The sequence below is a fragment of the Falco punctatus genome (genome assembly GCF_963210335.1).
Source record: "Falco punctatus genome assembly, chromosome: 17".
Taxonomy (NCBI): Eukaryota; Metazoa; Chordata; class Aves; order Falconiformes; family Falconidae; genus Falco; species Falco punctatus.
The window spans coordinates 7,299,120-7,322,208 of NC_137597.1; the positions used below are offsets into that span (position 1 = coordinate 7,299,120).

The following is a 23,089-nucleotide window of genomic DNA, read 5'->3' on the forward strand; positions in this document are numbered from 1 at the left end:
TAACTAGGCCAGCACATCTGTTTTGTTGACTCCCTGGCGTTAACCTGGTTCCTTAAATGAATGATATAGAGAGGACTGTTGTCCAAGTGCACTGATGTGTATCTTTCAAACTCATTGACCAGCACAGCCAAGTCTGAAAGAGAGATAGCGTTCCCGAAACCATTATGTTCTTGCAAATTGTAAGGGAGGGAGTCAGACAGAGGACAGATTCTCCTAGGACCACCCTGCTCCTAGGACCACCCCGCGGGCATTGATCTGTGGGAGCTCAGCCTTCGTTAGGCAACAGAAAATCACACGGCATGTCCCTCAGCTCAAATCAGAACAAAACCCGTCAACAACCTCTGTCCCTTGGTCCGCGGTACTGCTGGTTTCTGGACACACATGACCCAAAGCTCTCATGATGATTCCCTCCAGGACATACTGCAGGTTGTTCACCCTCCAGTCTGCTGCCTGCTGTGATGGGGATGGGGGATGCTGGCACCGCCAGCTGCAGGTGTCAGTGTTCTGCTGTGGCACCAGCCCGGGGCATGGCGAGGAGCCTGGCCGCGGTGCTCTGCAGGGCCCCTGGGAGCCCCTCCGTGCCCCAGGGTGGTGCAGGTAGATGTGGCACTTTGCTTCTCACAACTACAATTTCCAGTCTGCACTGCAGGTCACACACTGCCCCAGAGTCTGAAACATACTGCTGTTGTCGGGTGAAATGAAAACAGCTATAAAAAGCTTAGAAAGATATGTGCTCTGGGCAAAAGTGGTGTTGGGTTTAGTAGCATGAGAGAGGTCTCACACCGCAGCCGTGTTTGTGACACATACTGATGGGCAGCAAAACGCGAGGCTGCCCCATCTGCAACCAAATGCTATTAAAGAGTGAATAAAACCAACGTGCTGGCAACAGGGTAACAAAATTTATGGTAATTAAACTGTCTCTATATAGATGTAAAACCAGTGGCTGTTGCGTATCAAGTTAGCTAAAAACAAAGGCAGGGACATGAATGCTAAGGATGGAAGCCAGCACTGTGTTCCTCCGCCGCTTTCAGCAGCGCTTGTGTTACTGCGATGGAGGGTCCTGGGGGCCAAAACCTCCTGCAGAACAAAGGAAAGGAGCTGGCAAAGCTAGGATTTGTTGTGTTGGTGTGTTAGACAGGGGCAACAGAGAGGATGGGTAGCTGTTGTCCTCTTGAGAAAAATGTTTCTGCATGAATTGGATAGCTGATTTTGAATTAATTTTGAATAGTTGTTTCAGTAATCCAGATTGATTTAAGATGCACCCAAGAATAATACTTTCATTATAAAACCTCCTGAGCAAAATTCAAATTGTGTTAAATTAAAAAAAGCCTCTGCTAAACCAGGGCTGATGAGCACAACAGAGGGATCAGAGATGCAGGGTCAGTATAATTTAGTTCCTTTGCTTTGTTTCCCATTTCAGAAAAACTGTTGTACCTATCTCCTTGGGTTGTTAACTACCTAAGGAGCTTGCAAGCTGTCCTGGATTTCTCAAAACTGATTTGCATAGAAGCCCCACCAAAAGCAGCACTTACTCTATTTTATGCAGTGCTTCACCTTCAAGAAGAAATGCATTTTTATTGCTTTTCAATTATGGGTCAATCTGGAAATTCAATTGCAACCCTAAAGATACTTGGGAATCTGGAATAACAGCAGCTGATGTAGAGTACAGTAGGAGAATTAATGCTTTCCTAATGCTAGCCTTGTGTGTTTGTTGCAAGTAAACTTTCCCTTTTTGTAGAAATGGAGCTAATTTTTTCATGTCCTAATAACATGGGAAAAGTTATCCTGCATGCTCCAAATCACTTTTATAAGGCACTTTGTCACAAGCCATGGTAGAATTCCAGTGTCAGGGAAATGTTCACTTACCAGGTGTTAAATGTTTCAGTGTTCAAAACAAAAAATACATACGTGTGTGTATAGAGCTGAGTTAAAAACTATCGTGCTTTAGAATTTCTGGCTGAACTTTTAAAGGCAAATGTCAGAGAATATTTAAGATATTCATAAAAGCTTGGAGCGTTGCTGAAAGCAGCGAACCGACAACCACTAACTCGGTGAAGTCTGATGTATTAAGAAGCACGTTAGAGACTCTGGCTGCATTTTTGGCAGCATGTGCCATAGGAATTGCTAGTACTCTCATTAGTAACAAGATCCTTCCAAATGTACTGAGATGACTTCTGAAGAGAGATGTATATGAAATATTGCGTCAAAATGCCAGTCTGTCAAAACAGGAAGGATTTAGGGGGAAATGCAGGGGGGCAGATGTTAACCCACACCACATGGTGGGAGTCAGGAAGGTGGGAATGACCTGAGGCTAAAAGCTTTATTTCTAGGGGTTACGGATTTCGAGGCCTTGATGCCAAGCCGTGGGTGAGAGGTGTTCACATGAGCCCAGGGCTGGTGCTGGCCCTGCTGGCACCTCTGGCCCTGGCCTGCTCCGCTGGGACCCCACCACCATCCTCGCCACCTCCAAAGAGTGCCTCTCCGAGGGGGGCCGGCCGGGGCTCTGTGCAGCTGGTCTGGCAGGAGTTAGGGGGTTGTGGCTCATGGTAGCAGCTTCTCATTCTAGCACCGGGTCTGGGCAAGCCAGAGGAGAGTGTTCGGCTTTGGGTGCTTGGATAAGGATAAGGGAGCGCTGGGGACCCGCTAAGTGGGGTCATGGGCGGACGGGTGTTGTCAGAGAGCACAGGGGCTCTTCGGGGTCTGCTGTTACCGAGCTTTCTGGGTTTCTTGTACATCTGTGATAATGACACTAAAATTACCTTATAGACTGTTTGCTAGAGACACCTCTTTTAATTAAAATTCTGCAACAAAAATCCCAAATCAGTAATACCAGAAGTTGAAGCTTTAAGGCTTTGACAGCATTTTATAGGTCCTTTTCCAGTGGACTCTTACAAAGCCGTGTTTAAATTCCTATCAACTCATTTAAAGCACTCCTTCATCTATAATTTCTTTGATTACAACAGATTGAGAACACTTTAAAGTCCTCAGGAACACTCTGGTTTGTCTATCCATGCGTTCAGAAAGGAAAGGAAAGAAAACACAACCCAGTCACTGCGCTGATGGGAACAGAGACTCAACCGCACTAGAGCCCATTCCGCATGTAATTCCTGAGGAGGGTTTGTTCCCAGCCAACACTGACCCCAACTCTCCTGTCGCAAAGACGTAACCACATACGTGTGACTGCACACAAGTGCTGTAGATGGAAAGATAGGTGTGAACGTTATTAAACAGAGACCAGAAAACAGGACTGTGTTTTCATGCTTTTCCCCGCTGTGGGGAGGACGCACAAACAAGCCACCCGAGACAGGTGTCCCTCTGAAGCTGCTCAGATACAGTGGTGGGGACAGGAGGGTGGGAACTGACCAGTATGGACCAGTCAGAGTATGGAAAGCTGAACTGCAGGGTAGGGGAGTGCTGGGATCCAAAGCCCTGCTTCGGTTTCTAAGCAAGCACGGACTTCTTTTCCAGGGTAAGGACCTTAGTTTTGCCATGTGAACTTGCAGACTGCTTAGATGTTAAAAAGGAGGAAAAAGAGATCTTTTGGTGACTATGACAAACATGTTCTACATTTTCAGTTAATGAAGAAATTCAGACTTGCAGTTGTCATATGCGCAGATTCTGCACCTTTCTGACAGCTGAATTATGATTTTAATAATTTAAAAGTTCTACTGTGAGCCTGTTCATGTATAATAGGCACAGAGAAGTGTTTAAAATCAAAAGCAGTTTAGAGAAAAAGTGGTCACCATATTGAGAATTGTCTACATCTGAATATTAAACTGTGTGAACTTTCCAGTGGGAAAACAATTTGCAAAGTAACTATAAACTTGGTATGTTGTTCTGATGTGTGAGAGATTGCATGCGGTCAGAACTTTGTGAGTGCCTGAAGCAGCAGCCTGTGATCCCCACTGTCTTTTACATAACCCCGCCAGGGTGAGGGCTTGGTCATTCTGCTTACAAAGGTTTTAGTTCAGAGCAACAGAAGCTCAAATCTATAATCTCAGTAGAAACATCTGTAAGACAGAAATGAAATATAAGGGAAAAAAGCACCCTCTAGGCTATATTCCCCTTGCTTTGATATCATTGTCTTTGTACCTCTGCGTGGGAATGTTTGAAATTCTACTGCAACAGCACACTCGTATTATTTTTTAAACTTGCAACTAAACACAGACAAGAGGCCTGTATCCTGCTCAATTAAGTAAAAAACAGTTCATGTCCTGGAGATCACCAACTATTTTCACAATATCCATTTGAATTCAGCAAATCTATAGTTCCCAGCATGTCAAATGAAGAAACAGTGACCGACATCGCAAAGAGAGACAACATATACATCAGCAACTTTGTGTAAAATCTATGGCTCGAACGCGTGTCTGAAAAAGACGTAAGCTCTAACTGCCCGCTCCCCTGCGCTCACGTTAACTTCTCGCTCCTGCCGAAGGCGTGCGAACCAGGACCTGCCACTCCACAGCCTTGCTCCTCCTGCACTCATTTACTGTTTCGTGAAGCATTTGTCGAGTGGGTGTAAGTGCTTTTTCTGTTTTATACAACTTCACGTAAGCATAAATTGCAGACGTTGTAAGACAAAGAACAACCAAGCCCTTAACAATTCCAGCCCCTTTCCAAACATGCACCCAGGAAAATTCTTAGGAGCAACTGAAGTCAGGCTCCTAGTACATGCTTGCCTGCTGCTCAGTAAAAGAAAAAGTAATACTCACCCCAGTGTTGTCATGGTTACAATAGTGTACCAAAAGGAAGCAGGAATACTGGTGAATTTGCTTGCCGAGGACCCTTTCTCTGCATAAAACATCACAGTTGCAAAGATGATGATTGCCATAGTGAGGGAAAAGAGGAGAAAGCCAAGCTCGGAGGCACAGCTCTTCAAAGTGTAGCCCAAGATTCTTAAGCCTTGGGAATGGCGAGAGAACTTGAAAATCCTGAAAACCCTAAAAACCCTTAGTGTCACAAAGGCTCCACTGACATCCTCATTGTTGGTCATCACCAAGCCAATGTAGTATGGCATGATGGCCACCACGTCAATGATGCTCATCACACTTCTAATGAATCTGTAGCGACTTGGGGCCGCAAAGAGTCTCAACAGATACTCAACTGTGAAAATCATCACACAAGCTGTGTCCAAGCAAAAGAAAGCCACAGCATATCTTTCCCCACATGGAAGCTCCTTGTTTCCTGGCACTGTGCCACAAGGGACAGTTTCCACAACGTTAGTGATCACAGAGACAGCAATAAAGAAACCGGTGACATAGTAAAAGACTAAGGCTAAGGTGCTGGTGTGGGGGTTCTCGAAGGCTCGCCACATGGTCTGCCGGAAGCTCAGGGATGGCATGGACCCTTCTTGGTTGTTTTCTGAGTCATTGTCATCCATCAGCCGCTCCGCGTTTTCCCGTTTTCTGTCTTTGTACTCTTCGTAGCAGCAGTCCCCAATGATTTCAGGGAGGATCCCATAGAAGGCAAGCTCTTCATCATAGGCAGAGATGCACTCATACCTGGGATAGTGCAGCTTGCCAGTTCTATAAAAATTTAAGATGCACCTAAAGACCTCAGGGTCCCGGTCAAAGAAGTACTCCTTAGTGTCTTCGTTGAAGAAGAACTCCTTCTCGGTGCTGCCCAGGAGAGTGTCCGGGTATCTCTCCAGTGTAGTCCTCCAGGTCTGGAAGCGCCTGCCACTCACATTGAGGATGATCAGCTCATCCTGTCTCTTGTTTTTCTCCGTTGGAGCCAGTGGCATGGGACAGTTGGCCACTGGCATCCATCCTATGGCAGCTGCCCTGGCAAAGGGCAACCATGCTGCTACTCCTGCTGCCATGATGACCCCAGGCCTTGTTACTGGAGAAGATGGTTAGGCTGCTCCCGAGACCTGTTGGAAGTCAGATCAGTTCCATCTAAAATGCAGAACAAAATAAAAACACAACACACAGTCAAGCGGGGTGTCTTGCCCCATCGTGTAAACAGTCAGATACCAGCACGTACACAGGAATCTGAAACAAGTGGCTTGCCCTCATCTCCCGCTTGAAGAATGATATTAAATAAGGCACGTGATAATCAGCTCAGCGGGGTTATGGCATTATTATAGATTGAAATTTTGAATAGCAAATGATTCCTCATTAAAAGCATTTTAAAAGTAGCATAAACACACTAATTTATATTTGCTTCCTTACAAACAAGACTAATCCATAATTCCGCAGGTGTAAGCCTCGTGCTCATCAGTTTAACTACAGCTGTCAAGAAGGAGCTGGGAACTCCAGTGAAATCAGCCTGCAGTTCACCCGGTGAAACTGCTGTGAGAAGCCACGGCTGGACTGAGCTGCGTTTCCAGTCTTAAGGAAGTTCAATATGTAACAAATCTTGCACAAAGAACATTTTCAGCTAAAAGAAACAGAAAATCTCTGGTTTTCACTGGTTTTCTTCCACCTTTAATTAAAGACCTGGCCTCAGCAGCAGCTTCCTTTAGAGGTGGGTTTGACTTTTGTGAAGTATTGCATCCCTCCACTGGACCAGAGGAAAATTCTGACTTTCAGGGAAACATTGCTGAGAATACCTGAGCCACAGTAAACTGGGGTCCCAGGTGTGAAAGCTGACGGATTAAGCTTCCAACTGAGTACCAGGAGCATCAGAATGAGGGAAGCCTCTGAAGTCGGACAGCTTTCTTCCAGCAGGAAGGTACCTTGCTTATTTCCTGGCTAACAGAGGCAGAAGTCCTTCAGCTGAAGAACTGAAGGGCTGCTCGGCTGAAATGAAACATGTTCACCGCACTCTTGATTTTTAGATGAGAAATATCCGAAGCTGTCCAGCTTCTCAGCTGCTGGAAGCCAACATTCTCTTGAAGTTAGTTATTGCAGTTCTGATCTAGCCATCAATTTTCTTTTTCTTTTTGATCTTTGCTCAGAGTTCTTACAATACTTAACTTTTGTTTTAACTTGGATTTACTTTCACTTCCCTAATGCTTTTCTATCTCTACCATAAAATTATCCAGAGAAGGGTGCCATTATCATAGAAGATCCCTTAGGGGCCCTATCAAATAGTCGATTTATCAATGGAAATTCCATCAATTCCACTGACTCAGGCCCTCAAAGCTTCATTATATCCTCTACATGGTATCCTTCTAGGTAGTTTTACTCTGAAGTTTTTTAATTATATGAAAGCTGCCATTCCAGCCAGTAAGGCTGCAGCATTATTGATTTCAACAGGCCATCAAAATACTGAATAAAAAATGATGGAATCAATCTGTGGTGAAAATGACTAAACTGCTCACAAATGCTCTTCCTCTTCAGGGCACATTAACATTCATCACCTTGATGTTGAGTATCTTTCTATGCAATTTTACTATCTAAAGGACAATTGAAATCCCTCGTGCAAGCATCTTACTGCTGCTGGAAGAGGTTTTGTAATTACGAAACATGTAATAATCCATAGTGAAGCTTATCCCAAGGAGACACTTTGCTTATATACATGGCACTGGAACAAACATCCCATGATATTTTCCTATAAAGAATCGTTCAATATTACTATGCACTATTTTTTTCTCTCCCCCTAAAGAGGGAATTTATTGCGTTAATAGTGCCAGACTGACAGCTCTGGAGAGCAGGCTCTTCCGTCTGTGCAGGGAAGAGGCAGAGCGCGGCAGTGCAAACTTTTCTCTGCACATCTTTGAGAATATGCCCTGGTCCAGCTGGCGGGCCACCTCAGGGCCTTGGTGGGCTCAGGCAGCAGAGCTGCCCGTTTCTTACACCAGCAGTGGTGGATCTTGCAGCTTCTATGAAGCACTGTGTTAAGAACAGGACCGCGAAACAGGAGGCAGCGAAATGAGAACCATTTCATTCATTAATCACCAAACATATACAGGCAAATAACCAAGAGACCAAGATAATGCATCCTGTTCCTGTTTTCCCTGCTGGTAAACTGTCTTCTCTGCTTTTTAATTTCAATTAGCACCACCACCACAGTCATTCTACCAGGACTGATAGGCGACGTACAGTGACCTGACCAGTTACAGCACACTGGATCCTCATCTCCCCTGATTTCTCAGGGGAATCTTGTTAGAAATCTCTTCTGTACTTTTATAACTTTGGTTGTAAATTCCAGGTTACCTACATTAGCTGCTGAGGCACTATAAATACTTCACATATAATTGTTCTATTAAAGCACTGGTAACTTGTAAGTGACTTACACATTTTTAAATCGATTTTTAAAGATAAAATGGGTCCTTCCATGCTGGCAGTATATGTGGGGAAGCTATAAATATCTCAGCTGTGAAATGGACAGGAGGTTAAAACAGAGAAGAGGGAGGGGGGTATTCTTCTGTGGAAGTTTAGTTCCCATTTCTCTGTGACCAAGAGATGCAGGTGGGTAAGAAAACGTAGTGCACTCAGCTTAATTTTCAAAGTTGCGTTAAATCCATCCCATTTGATCCTCAAAATACACAAAAAGAGAGTCTTTTCTAGCTATAAAATTGTCTGAAGGACTGAGAGGGAGAAGAGTGATGACCTCCCCTATTGCAGAGGTACTGCTTTTTCTTGTCCTTGAGTCCTTGGAACTCCACGCCCCCCCCACCCCCCCCACCCCCCCCCCAAAGTAAGAGACAGAAAATTAAGGGAGAGAGAGGACTGAATTTTTAGTCAGAGCTGCACAAACTAAGCTGAGTAAAAAAATATTATGAAGTAACTAACTATTTTATCTACAGAATGTGGAAAGAATCCTCCTTTTCTGCATGCCTGACTTTTGGTAACTGATAACCAGTCTTTTTAGGCTGGAAAGCAATTGGCTGGGCTCAAAATATACTGTACAGTCAACAGTCTCTTCAGCTCACATAGCAAACAGACACGCTTTAATACTAACAAGCATAATATTTAGCCATACACACATTTCTAATTTCAATTACCCTAATTTCTGCCTGTAATTTGAAAGGAACTAGTTAAGAACAGATCGGTACCCTGCTGATGACATTTAGAAGACCTGGTACACAAAATAATTTGCCCCCTTCTGAGTCAGAAAAGTCAGCATCTATAGAGAAAAGAATTTTGTTTTCTTTAGGTGGTTATGAGGCCAGTGAAATGGTGTGAGCAGATTTGATAGCAGAGCCTGAGGTGTGCACCCCCGGCCCCCTTCCAGGAGCTTGGACCCTCCTGACCACCACTGGCTCCGCGGGTTGTCTGTGCCACGGCCGCTTTCTGGGCACCGGGGCTTCATCCCGGTTTCAAAAAAACCCCTGACAGGCATGGCTAGGGCAGTAAAGCTCTGGAGGAAAACTTTAGAGAACACAGTTATGTCTATTCACCTAAAGGGTCAAGGAATGAAGTATGGATTCTTACCACATTAGCTTCCACTGGCATTACCATACTTGGTAAATGTCTCTTTGTAGTCTCATGAAAGCAGAAACAAACCCAAAATCTCATAGTGTTTCCCTTTCCAGAAGCAGGCAGGTATGTTTTAAAATAAACTGATAAACATACTGTGACTTTCTTGAGGAGGCACTGCTAATGGGAGTGAAGAGCCTTGAAATCATCTATTCTCTCCTTCCCTGTCCTTGTTGGGTCAGGCTCAGACAGCAAAGATATATTTGCTTTAAAGCAAACTATGTCAGTCAAAGCTTTGATATCCTCCATCAGTCACATACTCCTTTCCCTTCACAATCACATCAGAAAATAAAACTTTCTGCAAAACGTTCACTCCCTTAGTCCGTTGGAGAGATTTAGGAGCAAAAGCAACAGGCTTAGGATAAACGCGTGCAAACTTCTCCCCTCCCTCCCAGTCAGCCCAGAGAGCCCCATCTTGCCGGCTCGCAGCGATGCCTTACCTGGCAAGGAAAGATGCTCTCAGTGCCCAAAAGTAGGGCTGGATTTGAGGAACTGGAAGGAAGGGGGAGCAGTCACTCCTCAGGATAAAAGGTGAACTGTGCTGCCTGCCTCTTGACTCCCTCTCTGAATACAGTCAGAGGCAATCAGTAAATGTGATCATCATTGTGAAAGTATATATAGAGAGATGACTAAACAGCTTCTCCCTCATTACTGCCGAGACGGAGTCTCCCTGCCTCTCTCGCCTGAGCTTGCTTCCTTTTGCTCCTTCCCCTTCCAGTGCCGCTCCGAGCTCTGCTCTGGCTGCCCAAGGCAGCTGGCGGTGGCCCCCGGGTCCCGGAGAGCTGGCTGGCGGGGATGCAGCAGGGAGATGGAGCAGTGGTCCGGGGAGGCAGGCTGCGAAGCAAGGCTGAGGGAAGGCGGGGTGAGCTACCAGAGACACCGGCAAATGGAGTCATTAAATACAGACCAGAGCCTACCCTGCATGCTAATGTGCCGGCAGTGGCAAGGGGGGGAAGAAGCGGGGGGGGGGGGGAAGTGTGGGATGAACTCCACTGATCCCTCCTGGAGCATCCTCTGCATCCCTGGCTCTTGGGCAGGCGGGGACCACGCAGGAGAGGTCTCCTTTGGGCAAGAAAATGAGCTCTTCCTCCAGCACCACGAACCTACAGCCAACACCTTAGCCAGGGCAGGAGGCTACATTCTAGACTAAAAATAAATAATTCAGACGTAAGCCAGTCTTGCCCTCTCTCCTTCTCCCCTTTTTCCTTCCTACCACCTGTCCCCTTTCCCCCTCGTCCTGCTGCTCTCGCTTGCCCTGCTCCTTGGCAGCTCTTACCAGTCCTGTCTCCCCACCGCCTCAGCATCCCTCTTCCATCCGCGGGCAGAAGTTGGGACTCCGCACGCCCAGAGCCCCGGCAGCCCTCCCGACTGAGCTCTTTGCCGGAGAATCCTCGTGCAGTGAATAACTCTAAGCCCACACCAGGGCGAAGCAGCCCGTGCCCTGCTCTGCCGGGCAGCTCCCGGCGATGCCCGACGTGCCGCAGCCGTAGTTGGTGACTTCCATAAAGTCAGACCGATACGTACATGACACAGAGGAGCTCGGCTGCCTCGCCATTGCCTCGCGTCCCCCGCAGCGCGGTACCGTACTGATCTGTCGCCGGGAGCCCGGGGCTGGAGCGGGCTGCGCGGCCGCCGGGTGGGGACGCGGGAGGGAAGGCGAGCGGAGGGCGCGGAGCCGGGGAGCGCCGAGAGGGAGAGGCGCGGAGCCGGAGAGTGCGGAGCGGGAGAAGCGTGGAGCGGGAGGCTGGAGCGGGAGGCTGGAGCGGGAGGCTGGAGCGGGGGCGAGGAGGAGGAGGAGGGCGCGGGGGTGGGAGCGAGCCGGGGGCACGGCTCCTGCCCCTCGCTCCCCGCGGCAGCTGCCGGCGCGCCGCCTCCCCGCCCGCAGGTGAGCCCCCCCGCCCCCGGGCCGCTGCCCCCCGCCCCGCGCCGGTGCCCGCCCCCCCGGCCGCCCCCCCTCACCTCGGCACGGCGCGCCGGCCCTGCCCCCGGCCCAGCCCCCGGCCCAGCCCCCGGCGCTCCCGGCGCGGCCGCCAGCCGAGCGCCCCGCTGCCATGCGGCTGCCGGGGGCTGCGGGGCGGCGCGGGCGGGGCGGCAGCGCGGATCAGCACCGCCGGCGCGGACAGCTCCGCGGGGGGCGGGGGCAGCGCTCACGCACCTCCGCCTCTCCGCACCCCCGCACCCCGCAACTCCACACTCCTGCACCCCCGCACCCCCCACTCCCGCACCCCCGCACTCCCCTACTCTCCGCACCCCTTCGCCCCCGCCGCACCCCCGCACTCCCCGCAAACCCGCACTTCCGAAAGCCCTCACCCCCTCACGCTCCCGCACCCCCGCACCCTCACACACCCCCCCACCCCCGCACCCCCGCCCCCCCCACTCCTGCACAGCCCCCCAGCCCGCCCGCCGAGCCGCCGGCAGGTGTCACCCGGAGCGAGCGCGGCGCTGCCGGGACAGGCGGCTCCGGCCCGGCTGGGCGGCAGCTGCGGGGGGCGGCGGGGCCCTCCCGGGCCGGCTGCGGGGCTCTGCGGGCCCCCCCGCCGTGCCGCTCCCAGCCGAGGGTAGGGGGCTTTGCGGGACCGCTGGGGCGAGCGGAGCCGGGGCCTGGGCGGTCTATGGTGCCGGTGCTGCGGGACATCAGCGTCTCAACTTGCCCAGTCCCTGATAATTCAGTGTAATTACTAGGAAATAATACTAATTTCTGAACGTTAGGTCTTGGATAATCCTCCCCCAAAACAATTTCCCCCAATAATATTTGTAAGCCACGTTCCGAGAGCTCTTAAACCAAGGCCTGACTGGGAAAAAATAATAATAGGAAAAAACCTCCAAATCTTCAAACACTTCCACGCCAGATTGTCTGGTTTGGAAAATATAACCTGGAAACTCTGAGCACAGGTGGATCCAGTTCAGTGTCTCAGCATTCTCCGATCCCTGATAATTCAGTGTAATTATTAAGAAATAGCACTACTTTTGGGATGTCTGGCCCTGGGTGACCCTGCCCCCAACCTTTCACACCCCCTACCCCCCACCCCCAGTAAGGTAACAGCTGTGCACTGCAGCATGAGGGCTGCAGCCCAGTTTGGGTGCCAGTATCTCCACCCTTAGGGTCCGGGTGGTAACAGCTGTGTGCAAAGCGAATCCTAAAACTTCTGTGAGAAACTATCCATGCCCGTCTGGGTTTGAGCAAATCAAAGCATTCAGCATCCATCGTTATTAGCTGTCTTCAGAACTGCTTTCCTCTTTAAAACACTTCCTGAATCTCCACTTGCTCTTTTCCTCTTGCAGATGCTCAGAAGAAAGCAAACCCAGAAATGTCATTTGGCTTTTATTGGTAGAAGAGCTTTTTCTGTGATTTACAATGTCATCACTTCACAAAACTTACTGCCTCTCCTCTCGCTCCGACGTGCTCTGCCCTCGCTCTGCCGGCTCTGGCCTGGCTGTGATCCTGAATAGCTTTTCCCCCATGACTCGGCCCCCTTTTAACTTTCGATCTCTATTAAAAAGCTAATTTGGGAACTCTTTTTCAATGCTCCCAATTTTGTGTTTTTAAATAGAGTATGAAAGTCAAAAGCAAGCTAGCTGCAGCTAGGCTGATGTGGAAACGTTCCTTCTTCTCTTTTTAACTTTATCTTTCTCTTTCTTTGTTTCTTTCTCTCTTTAACGCTCTCTGTCTCTCCCTCTTTTTCTTTTGCTCTTTCTTTCTGCCTTTCCCTTTCTCTCTCTTTCTAGGAATATTGCCTTAGGTCTTACTGCACCAATTATAGCTTTCATTAAAACTTTTTGAACAACTTTTTCTCATTCTGTTACTGAACTCACCAGCACTGAAACAAGCCACACAAGCAGAGAAACAATTGGAATAATCTCTGCATGGTTAAATGTCAATATTAAATATAGTTCACTCGATTTTTTTGCTCTGCCATTTTCTTCCGTATTTATACCCTGTGCGTCTACAGTGTGTGTTATTTATTGTGTTTGTTCTTTACACTGGGCTCTCTCCTGCATTAATTCTGCATCTAAATATCCCATTGACTTCGTGGCCGTGCTGCATAAGCATTCTGTAATGACAGTTGCAGTAATAAAGCTAGCTTGGTTGCTTGAAATTACAGCTTGCCATAACATTGTAGCTTTGTAGCCTGATTATATCCTATACACTGTGCCAACAGTTTCCTTGCTTTGGATCCAAGCTTGTGAAAATGCCTGCGTAAAGAAAGGTCATTAATATGATTACGCGAAAGAGTCAGTCTTTGTAACCTTAAAATTATATATGTGGTCTAATGATTGACACAGCTGTTTGAATATATCTCTGCTCCTTGTGAAAACTTGCTCAGACCTTGGTTAAGCCTCTTAAGCTCTGTGTTCCTAGTTTCCATCTAAAGAAAAAATAGGGTATTATTTACTGACAAAAAGTATATTATCAGAATGTATAAATGTTTATAAATGGCTCTATGATTCCTGAAGGACATAAGTTGTACAGAAGTATAAAGAGAGATCTAGTTATGTTTGTCAGTCTGTCTACCCATCACTCTGGGATAGTAGAGCAAACTGGTAAGGCATTTCTCCAAAACTTCATCCATCCATCCATCCATCCATCCACCCATCCATCCATCCATCCATCCATCCATCCATCCATCCATCTCTCCAGCTATCCACCCTCCAAGACTGCTTTTGGGCTCCTTTGCACAGCACACAAATTCACAGACAGGTAGTCCTAAAAATGCATAAATGAAGGAAGGCGCAAGGCACTTTCTATCTCATCCTGTAAATCCAATAAAAAATATCTACCAGTTCCTTGAAGTAAGATGCCTTCATGCCACAGGATGGCAAAATAAAGAGTTCAAGTATCTTGCTTGCTCGTATGTCTCTCTCATGTATGTATTTTATCACTGGAAACTGCAGTGTCTACTTTAGGGGCAGAAATGGCCTTTGCTAGGGCTAATCCTAAGTGTCTTTAAGTTTATTTTGACACAGAAAAATTGCCAACAATTGGATTTGGATCAAAATTTTTCAGGCTTTCATATAAGGAAAACTAGACTATTAAATTGGGAAAGTGTCCATAATAAATGGTTTATCATAACACGGTTCTGCTTTAGGTTTTTTTGCAAAACCCGTATCTGAAACATTTTGTAGAGATTTCTAAAAAGTGAAACCTCAAATTCTCTCCGCATCCCTCAGGAGTTTTTAAGGGGATCTCGTTACTGGCTTACAGAAATCCCGAAGGAAAAAGTGACTAATTTTCAAGCACCTTTTGATGAAGGTTCCATACAGGGAGGTGTTAAGCATTGGGGGATTTATTTAGGATGACTGGAGATTGTATTAGCTCCACTTTGGGGCACACTGCAGAATTTACAGGGGTACTGTTTGCATCCTTGTGTGGTTCTCAGACCCATCCGTCCGTCAGAGACATTGGTGTGTGGTGGACAGTCCGTATCCCACAGTCTGCCATCTCTCGCTGTCTGTTGGCACTTGGAAACCAGGGGGGTTGGTTCAAGGCCATCTCTGATCAGTTCCCCCCCACCCGCATCCCCCACCCCCCCTGGAGATTTTCCAACCTGAAATAAAGCCTCACAGGCAGCTGCGTTCTGCCACTTCTTTCCAAAAGGGAAGAGGAAAGAACCATGGATGGTGTCCAGCAGCTCTGCGAGCTAGCCAGCAGCTGCGAAATTTTCTGCTCAGCTGACCTTAATGAATCAAGAAAAGATCACACATGATAGCAGAGGGAGAAGACTCTTGAAGGACAGTAGTGATACTGAATCAGGGCTTTGATTTATTGTCCACTGACCTCTGTCTCTCCCCAGTGCATACCGTGGCTCACTCTTCCAGTCTCATTTCACATGGCAAGTAAAATAACAACACTGGTTTGCAACGCTACTCACTGCAACAGCTCATCAGGGATTGTGCTTAATTGGCTATGTTCCACATTATCAACATCCAAACATTTAAGTAATGAGAGTCTTGTGTTAACATTCCTGATTACAGATGAGACTGGGCGTGTTGCACGAGGCGGGTAGGGAAGGGCAGAGTGAAAGTGAAGCTGGAGTGAGCAGCGGATGCAGGGCTGTTCAGGAGTGAGCAGAGAGATACGTTAGCTGCAGGAAGGCAATGCTGCTAGATCAATTAGCAGAGAAGTGAATTAGTGTGCCTGGGTATCCCGTGTCTGCTTGTGAGGCAATACCACCTGTGATTTGCCTTGAAGAGACCAGTGCTGGTTTCGCCATCCTGAATTTGAAGCGTTTTTTTGCCAGTCGTGCCGTACCATCGGTAGGACAGGCCTGATGTGCCTCTTGCCTGTGCTGCCTAAGTGGGTGGTAGATTCACTGAAGGTGAGGGAGTTGGAGCAGTGCCCACGAGAGGGAAATTGGGACAATTGGCTTAAAGCTAGAGGCTCTGTAAGAGCGCCTGGGTTCTGCTTTACTGTGCTCTGACCTGCTGGTGCTTCAGTGTCATACAGCCCAGCCAGGACTTTTCACATGGTTCTTTACCCAACTGCTCTGCAGCAAGTTTCTTTTGCAATGATCTGCCTCCAGCCAGTTGGGAAATCTTGCAATTATGAGTCAAACAAGGCTAAAAAGCTCTGAACTGAGCAAAGCACAAACCAACGGCACTCCTTTGATCTCACACACATTGGGTTAACCAGTCACCATCAAAGCAATCATCATTATCTCCTGGAAGTCGAGAGACCAATTAAAGAAAAGCAGGGGGAGGAAAAATAACGCCAACAACAAGAAAAACAACAACACAAAACAAAAACCAAACAACCCCAAATAAATGATTAATGTTACATGATCAGGTTTGAAGTAGTTACCAGAGCTGGAGTGATGCTGAAGGTTTCACTGCTGGAGTCAACAATACAATAAATTGCAATTGCAGTTTTTCGGTGGCTCACAACCAGTAAATCAGATCTGTGGAACTATACGTTTACTGCGAATTTAAGGAGTTGTTCTTTCATTTTTAAGAGTGCATTTTAAATCAAGTCAGCAACCATAAAGCAATATACAGCTTGCCTAGCTATTGTCTGGGGAATGAATCCTGTACTGTCGTGATTCCTTTTTATTATTATTAGATATGGGGGCAGGGAGGAGAAATCTGGGAGCAAGATTGTCTTTGCTCATCTAACCGGTATATAGTCTATAGTTACGTCAAAGGTGACGGAGTCTCCTCCACCCAAGGCCTGCACTTCGATTATTTTGCTTTTGGGCAAACCAGATAGAAAACAGCTGCTCCCATGCACTGGTGCTTTGCACAGGTGTACTCAGAGCATGCCAGGGGTGGCCAGTAGGAGCCAGGATCTTTCCTTTTTTCTTTTTCCTTCTTTTTTTTTTTTTAAGCTCACCTGCGAGCAATAAGCTATTCACCATGTGAGATAGTTACAGCATCAATCAGTGTGGCCTGGGCCGGGAAGGGAAATGATAAAAGGCCAAGGCTGCCAGCTTCTCCCTGCAAGTGCTGAGGCTGCTTCTCCAGGCGTCCCTGTGTCCAGGAAAGGAGCTCTCCCACCCTTGTGCAGCAGTCCCTCCGGACCCTGGCAGTGCGTGCTGGGCAGCCACAGCCCAGACAGGCAGGATGAAAAGTTAATTGGATCGTGGTGCCTGTGTGGCATCTTAGATTTACAGAGTTGTGACTTGCTTCTGGCTTGTGCCCTAAGGACCCGCTGCCTGTCACTGCCCTGTGCATGGTGCTGCGCTCGCCCGTCACACCGGTGGCCGTGGACCTGTGTCTGCCAGGTTAGTCCCAGATTTCACATCTATAAGAAAATGTGCATACTTCTGCTGCAGTGCTTGGGAAACTTTGGATGTCTTTTGAGTTAGAGACAGTAAATGTTAAAAAATGTGTGGGTGAAAGAAAATACAGAAGCTGTCAGGTAGAAGGGACCCAGACACCCTGTGGCTGCTGTGTCCTCCCAGGTGGTTTTTGTCCCCTGCGAAGCAGCAGGAGCAGCCTGGGCTGTGGTGGGATGCCTGTTGCTGATGGAGTGGCTGCACAAGGACACAGGAGAGAGAACCAGGGGCTCCCAGAAAGAACCTGCAAAAGGATTTGCTGCTGCTTTTTCTTGGATCTGCTTTTTGTATTTTCTTGCTTGGAGAAGCAATTGCTGTTCTTCTAGATGCAAACCCTGTCTCCTCAGTGAATTCCCCTTTCTGGAAGGAAGCCCATGTTTGTTTTCCATTTGGAGTTTGATGAAGCACACTTGTGTCCTGCAAGCTGGGATGGCAGCCACAGCTAACCTCTTGCCTGGGGGCAGGGGGGAAGGAGACGCTTGCCCAGCCTCCAAGCCCTCCGGTCGGAGGGATGGGTGAAAGCTGCCTCCCTGCTGGATTCCTGCTGTGGGACTGCCTTGCTCCTGGAGCGCGGTGGGGTCCTGTCCACTCCTGGAGTGTGAGGGGGTCCTGTCTGCTCACAGCTTCTCCTCACGCACTTGCTCGGGTGGCTCCAAGGCGTGTGGGTGTGGGCAGGGGCAGATGGACCCTCTTCACATGCGCAGCCCTTTGGAGAAGGGATCCTGGAGTGTCCTGGAGAGCGGAGCTGAGGCTGCCATTCCCCATCCTCCTCTCTTCCTAAATGTGGCTCAAGACCTCAAACCCTGTGACAAGAGTTTGTTTCAATTATTATTTTTTTCTGGGGGGGTTGCCTTTCCTTCCAAAGCCTGGAGGCTTCATGCAGCGCTTCTGGCTGTAATTTGCACAGGGGCGGATTCCTGTTTCTATGATGGCGTCGCTGGAGAGGTGACTCTCTCCCCCCCGATGGAACCTTTAATGAGACAGGCAAAACGTTGAAAATAAAAATGAAAGGCTCTACTTCTTGTAAGCTTTTTTCCCTGCTGCTTAATTATCACACTGAAGGTAAAAATAGCTGGAAAAAAAATCACTGAAGAGGAGATGAAGGCTTTCTGCAGCAAGCCCTGTCCCCTTCGGAACTGGCCCCACTTTGCCTCAGAGGGGAGCGGGAGCACCCAGAAGCCAGGGCAGCGATCAGGGCAGGCCTGGGGCTGTGATACTGGGCTGCCTGTGGAGAAACAAAAGGTCAGAGGCTCTTACTGGAAGTAGTGTCTGAGCTCTGGTACTGCAGTAAGGGCTGTTGGGCTGAGAGCTGGGTGCGATGCACCGGAGCCGCTCTGCTCCGTTCTTACCTGCTGCCGAGGGTCTGAGCCACCTCGGGCTCTCTGCCTGGAGCCGGAGGGGCCGAGGCCAACAGGGAAGTGCTGAAGGCTTAATGTGTGTAAACAAGGGGATGATTGTTGTTTCTCTGTCATTTGTTGGGTTGTGGCTCTGGTCTGTGCTGGAATGATGCGGCGGGTCTGGGGCAGGAGCCCCTCCACAGCTGGGCTGGCTGGTGCGGGCAGATGTGCTGTGGCGAGGGCTGGCTTAGCCGTGAGTGTGGTGAGCTCGGACATCCAGGCATGGACCGTTGGGATGGCTTGCTGCCTGATGGTCAGGAGAGGGATGGTTCCCAACTCACTGGGGGGGGGGGGGGGGCGGGAAGCAGAGAGAGATTGTAGACCAAACTTGTCTTACTAACCCCCTCAACATATAGGAGAATGCTAATAGGCAGAAATAGATTTACTCTTTTATCTTGGAACAGATTAAAAATAACTTTACCTGCAGACAAATTCTATAACTAGAATTCAAGTTTAATCTGATATTTTTTTAATTATTGAATCCAGTAAGATTATTTTTGTCTTGCTGTAGCAGGATGTCGTCTTCTAGATAAAGGGAAGGTTTTCTGTGAGCGTGTGTGTCATTAAGGGCTAACCTGGAATTCAGATTTAATCCTTAGTACAGACCTTTGATATAGAAAGAGCATTAACTTAAACTTGCTCACTGCAGAAGCAGGAGCTGATAGCTTGAAAGTAAATTTAGTGTTTTTTGGGTAGTCCAGTGTTAAATGAAGTTTTAACAAATAGAAAAATCTCTCACCTAAGCTTCTTGGGAAGCTCAAAAGGGCTATTTATGCAAGCATCTCTCTGAGCGGGGGTTCTCTTGCTCTTAGGCCATGTGCACATGAGGGAGACCTTCTTAACAGGCTGGAAGATCAGCTCATTAAAGCGTTTTTGGAATATTCAGGCATTTTTCCAGGATACCACTAATGTTTGTTTGAAAGACCCTCAGATTGTGAAAGAAAGCAGAACTTGTCTTTATCTGGGTTTTCTGGTTTGTTACCAACATCCCCTCTGGCAATATACTCTGCAGCCTACAGGAACGGCCCTGAGTTGGGTGCTGGCGGTTGTCTCCAGCTGGAAAACCAAGCCCGAGCGGCACGGTGCTTTCCCCGGCACTCACTGCAGAGCAGGTTTTGCTCACTTGGCTTGTCAAAGTGACAAATTATCTGAAGGTTGTGCAGATGTTGGAAACATTACACTTGGTTAGTGGTGTAAAAAGATAGCAACTCTGCTCTGCTGAGACTCCACCTGCAGTGCTGCGTTTGGCTCTGCATCAACCAGCATAAGGACAGGGACCTGCTGGAGTGAACCCAGAGGCCATGAAGATGCTCAGGGGGCTGGAGCACCTCTCCTGTGGGAACAGGCTGAGAGTTAGTTGTTCAGCCTAGAGAAGGCTCCAGGGAGACCTTAGAGGAGCTTCCAGTACCTGAAGGGGCTGACAAGAAAGCGGGAGAGAGGCTTTTTACAAAAGCATGTAGCGACAGGACAAGGGGAATGGCTTTAAACTGAAAGAGGGGAGATTTAGATTAGATATAGGGAAGAAATTCTTCACCATGAGGGCAGCGTGGTGCTGGCACAGGGTGCCCAGAGCAGCTGTGGGTGCCCCATCCGTGGAAGGGTTCAGGACCAGGTTGGACGGGGCTGAGAGCAACCTGGGCTGGTGGCAGGTGTCCCTGCCCATGGCAGGGGGTGAGAATGAGATGGTCTGTCAGGTCCCTTCCAACCCAAACCATGCTGTGACCTGGTGGGCTTTTTACGTCTACTAAGATAACGTGTAATATTGCCAAAGATGCAAACTTTATCAGCGTTGAACACAATTTTACAGGTAGAGGTGGGGCTACTCAAGGCAGATGGCACATCTTTTTAAGTATGGCTGGTTTTGCTCATAGTGAAATTCAAGGTCAAACTGGTTAGTGATTCTGATTTTGTATTGGATGACAAGCTAGCAAAAAAAAGTATTTGATTTTTTTCAAAATCATTGTGCACACGTTTCTGACCAGGAAGCCTTCTAGAACAAAAATTTATATTGTTCACCCAGGACTGAGTTACAATAACTCCTTTTTTAAATTAGGTAAGATAACATTCATCATCGCAGCTGTGTGCTTAGATAATGCGTTTTCTAACACTATGTTTACGAGGAATAACATGCAGAAGGTGGCACAGTCTGGAATGTGTAGCAGGGCATAATACAAGCCAGCTTAAACAGGAAGATAGGAAGTGTTTAAAAGGGCAAGCAATATAGCTGTGCAAAAACATTCAAATAAAGTTCAATGCAAATGATGGCTTTGGTATTGATGAAACCTCACAATTTTATGCCACTTCTTGTTTGGATAACTCTGAGTTTGCAGATGTTGCCCGGTTTCAGAGCAGCTAGTTGAGAGAGAAGCAGCTCTTTACTTCTGCTGATGGAAGAAATGCAGGCATATAACATTCCTCTTTTTCTCGCGATTCAAAATGTTGAAGAACCTTTTCCACATCTTGTTTATTTGTTGCAAAGATCTACTTCCAAAGATACTACCTTCATCTGCAGGAAGAAGTTAGCTGAGGAACAAGGGTGAACTATTCCAGGCTAGAAGTGACACAGATAACTAGGAATTTGGATCTGACAATTCCTTTGTTGCTATTATAAACACCAGCAGAAAGAAATGGAACTTCTCAGCATTCTGCAATCTAGTATGTTATAGAAGCCAAATAAAATGGTACCTTATTCCCCCAGCTGCGTTACCGACGGTGCTGGGAGCATGCAGCACTGTGTGAAGGCACTCAGTGTGTTCAAGATCAGACCCTCAGATGTGAAGCTTAAGGAAAAGCAAGGCAAATATTCATGAAAGCATCTGCGTTTTATGTGACCTCCTTTCCACCTCAGCTTTGATCCAGGCTGCTGATCCGAAGAATAGATTCTGACTTCCATCTGATAAGGCTTACATTTTTTGGCAAAGGGAGGCTCAAAAATAATCCTTTTCTGAGCAGTTAAATCATCTAAAGCACTCAAACATGCAGGCAAAGGAACTGGTAAATCTGCTAGCTGAACTCCCATGATTGCTTGTTTTCAGGAGTCCCTACTGGGAAGCAGATCTCTTGGGAATGGCTGGGGGTGCCTTGGTCCCTGGCTGCGGAGTGCGGGTTAATCCCGGCTGTGCAGATGCACTGCAGTGGCTGCGGCAGTGAGCCTCGGGGCAGAGTGGGGAGGGCTGACACATAAATCCACCGCGTGCCCTGGGTGCTCAGCCCTGCTCCATGCCGACTTTGGAGCGTTCTGGCAGCCGCTTGGCAATATTTAAGCCTATGTTTTAAATGGAGATCCTAAAGGCCCAGCAAAGTCAAGGGTCTGCTAATGTGCATAAAGGTAAACACACACACTAAGTGCTTTGCTGGTCTGTAGCCAGGGGGGCTGGCTCTGTAGCATCCCAACCCCTACTAAAATGTGAATTTTAGACCCAGCTGGTAACACAAGTTGTCCCACGGCATTCAGACCTGCTGCTGGATGTAGAGCTTTGAGCTGTAGGGCTCTTCAGGCCACGGTTTGGAAACAGCTACAACCCTTCCTTCACCTAAGGACAGCAGTGAGGAGAAAGGAATGGTTATGATTATTTACAAATTAATCCAGTACAAATAGATGTATGAATAGATGTTCACTTAAAATTCCTGCTGGTTCACAGAGCAAACGAGACTATCTCCTTGCACACCATCGAGGTGCTTTTCTTAGCTCCAGCCTGAGGGAGAAACAGGTCTGAAAAAACCAAACTCTGCTGTTAGGGAAAACAAACATTTACAATTCTAAACAACAAAAAGAAATAATGCAAGCAAAAGTACTTCAGGTTTTAATTGGCACTGGAAAGATGTCAAAACAATGAAAACAAATACACATATCGCTTATCTGAGTCCCTGATAAAGACTGCTGAAGGGACTGGGCCAGGTCTGGGCTCATGCTCCTGTAGCATTGTCTCCATGCAAATATACACACGTGCAGTGTCACGGTAAGTCTGGAGAGCCACTTGTATGCAACTTGGAGAAGGTGAATGATGTGAAGCAAGACAGAACAGTGTGGCTGATAATCAGAAATAGTGCTTTTCACCTGGCTTGGCACAGTGCAGGGGTGATCAGTGCCTCCCGTGGTAGAGGTGTGCCGAGTCACCAGCCACAATGCTACAGACACGTACCCCAGTATTTTGAAAAACCAGAAACTGAGAGCAGAGAGTGAGAATCTAACCTCAGCTTTCATTTACATTTTGTTTCTTGCCCTCATAAACGTAAGAAAAAGCTTGAAAATGTGAAGGGCATTATCTGAGCATGAGGCTTGCATGGCCCGAAAGCAGAGCCGGGTCCTGCCCTGCCTGTCCTGCCTCTGTGAAGGGCTGCGGTGGGAGCCTGCACTGGTGGTGCTGGGGCCAGGACTGGTTCGTGGCACTCTGTGCTAGCAGGGTGGTTGATGCACATAAAAATCGTTTTGTAAAAATAGCATTTTACAGGGATGACTCATGTGACAGGATCAACTCTCTGTGTTGGACCACCTTCTGCTCTAGCTCACTCCCATGGAAATCCAGATAATGGCATTAGCAGCTGCTGAGAA

At 47.8% G+C, this 23,089-nt stretch overlaps 2 protein-coding genes across 7 annotated transcripts in view; one reads left to right on the plus strand and one right to left on the minus strand.

The window, feature by feature from the left end:
* Positions 1-11,304, minus strand: part of KCND3 (potassium voltage-gated channel subfamily D member 3) — a 130,304-nt gene extending 119,000 nt beyond the window's left edge. For 3 of the 6 annotated variants that reach the window (XM_080367109.1, XM_080367114.1, XM_080367113.1), the window contains exon 1: positions 4,713-11,304. In XM_080367109.1, coding sequence (XP_080223235.1) covers positions 4,713-5,821 — 1,109 coding nt within the window. In that variant the 5' untranslated portion in view covers positions 5,822-11,304. The remainder of the gene's footprint in view (positions 1-4,712) is intronic. The other 3 variants (XM_080367112.1, XM_080367111.1, XM_080367110.1) reach the window with 3 other exon arrangements.
* Positions 1-23,089, plus strand: part of LOC308054391 (uncharacterized protein) — a 258,573-nt gene that overhangs the window by 119,116 nt on the left and 116,368 nt on the right. The window lies entirely within an intron of this gene.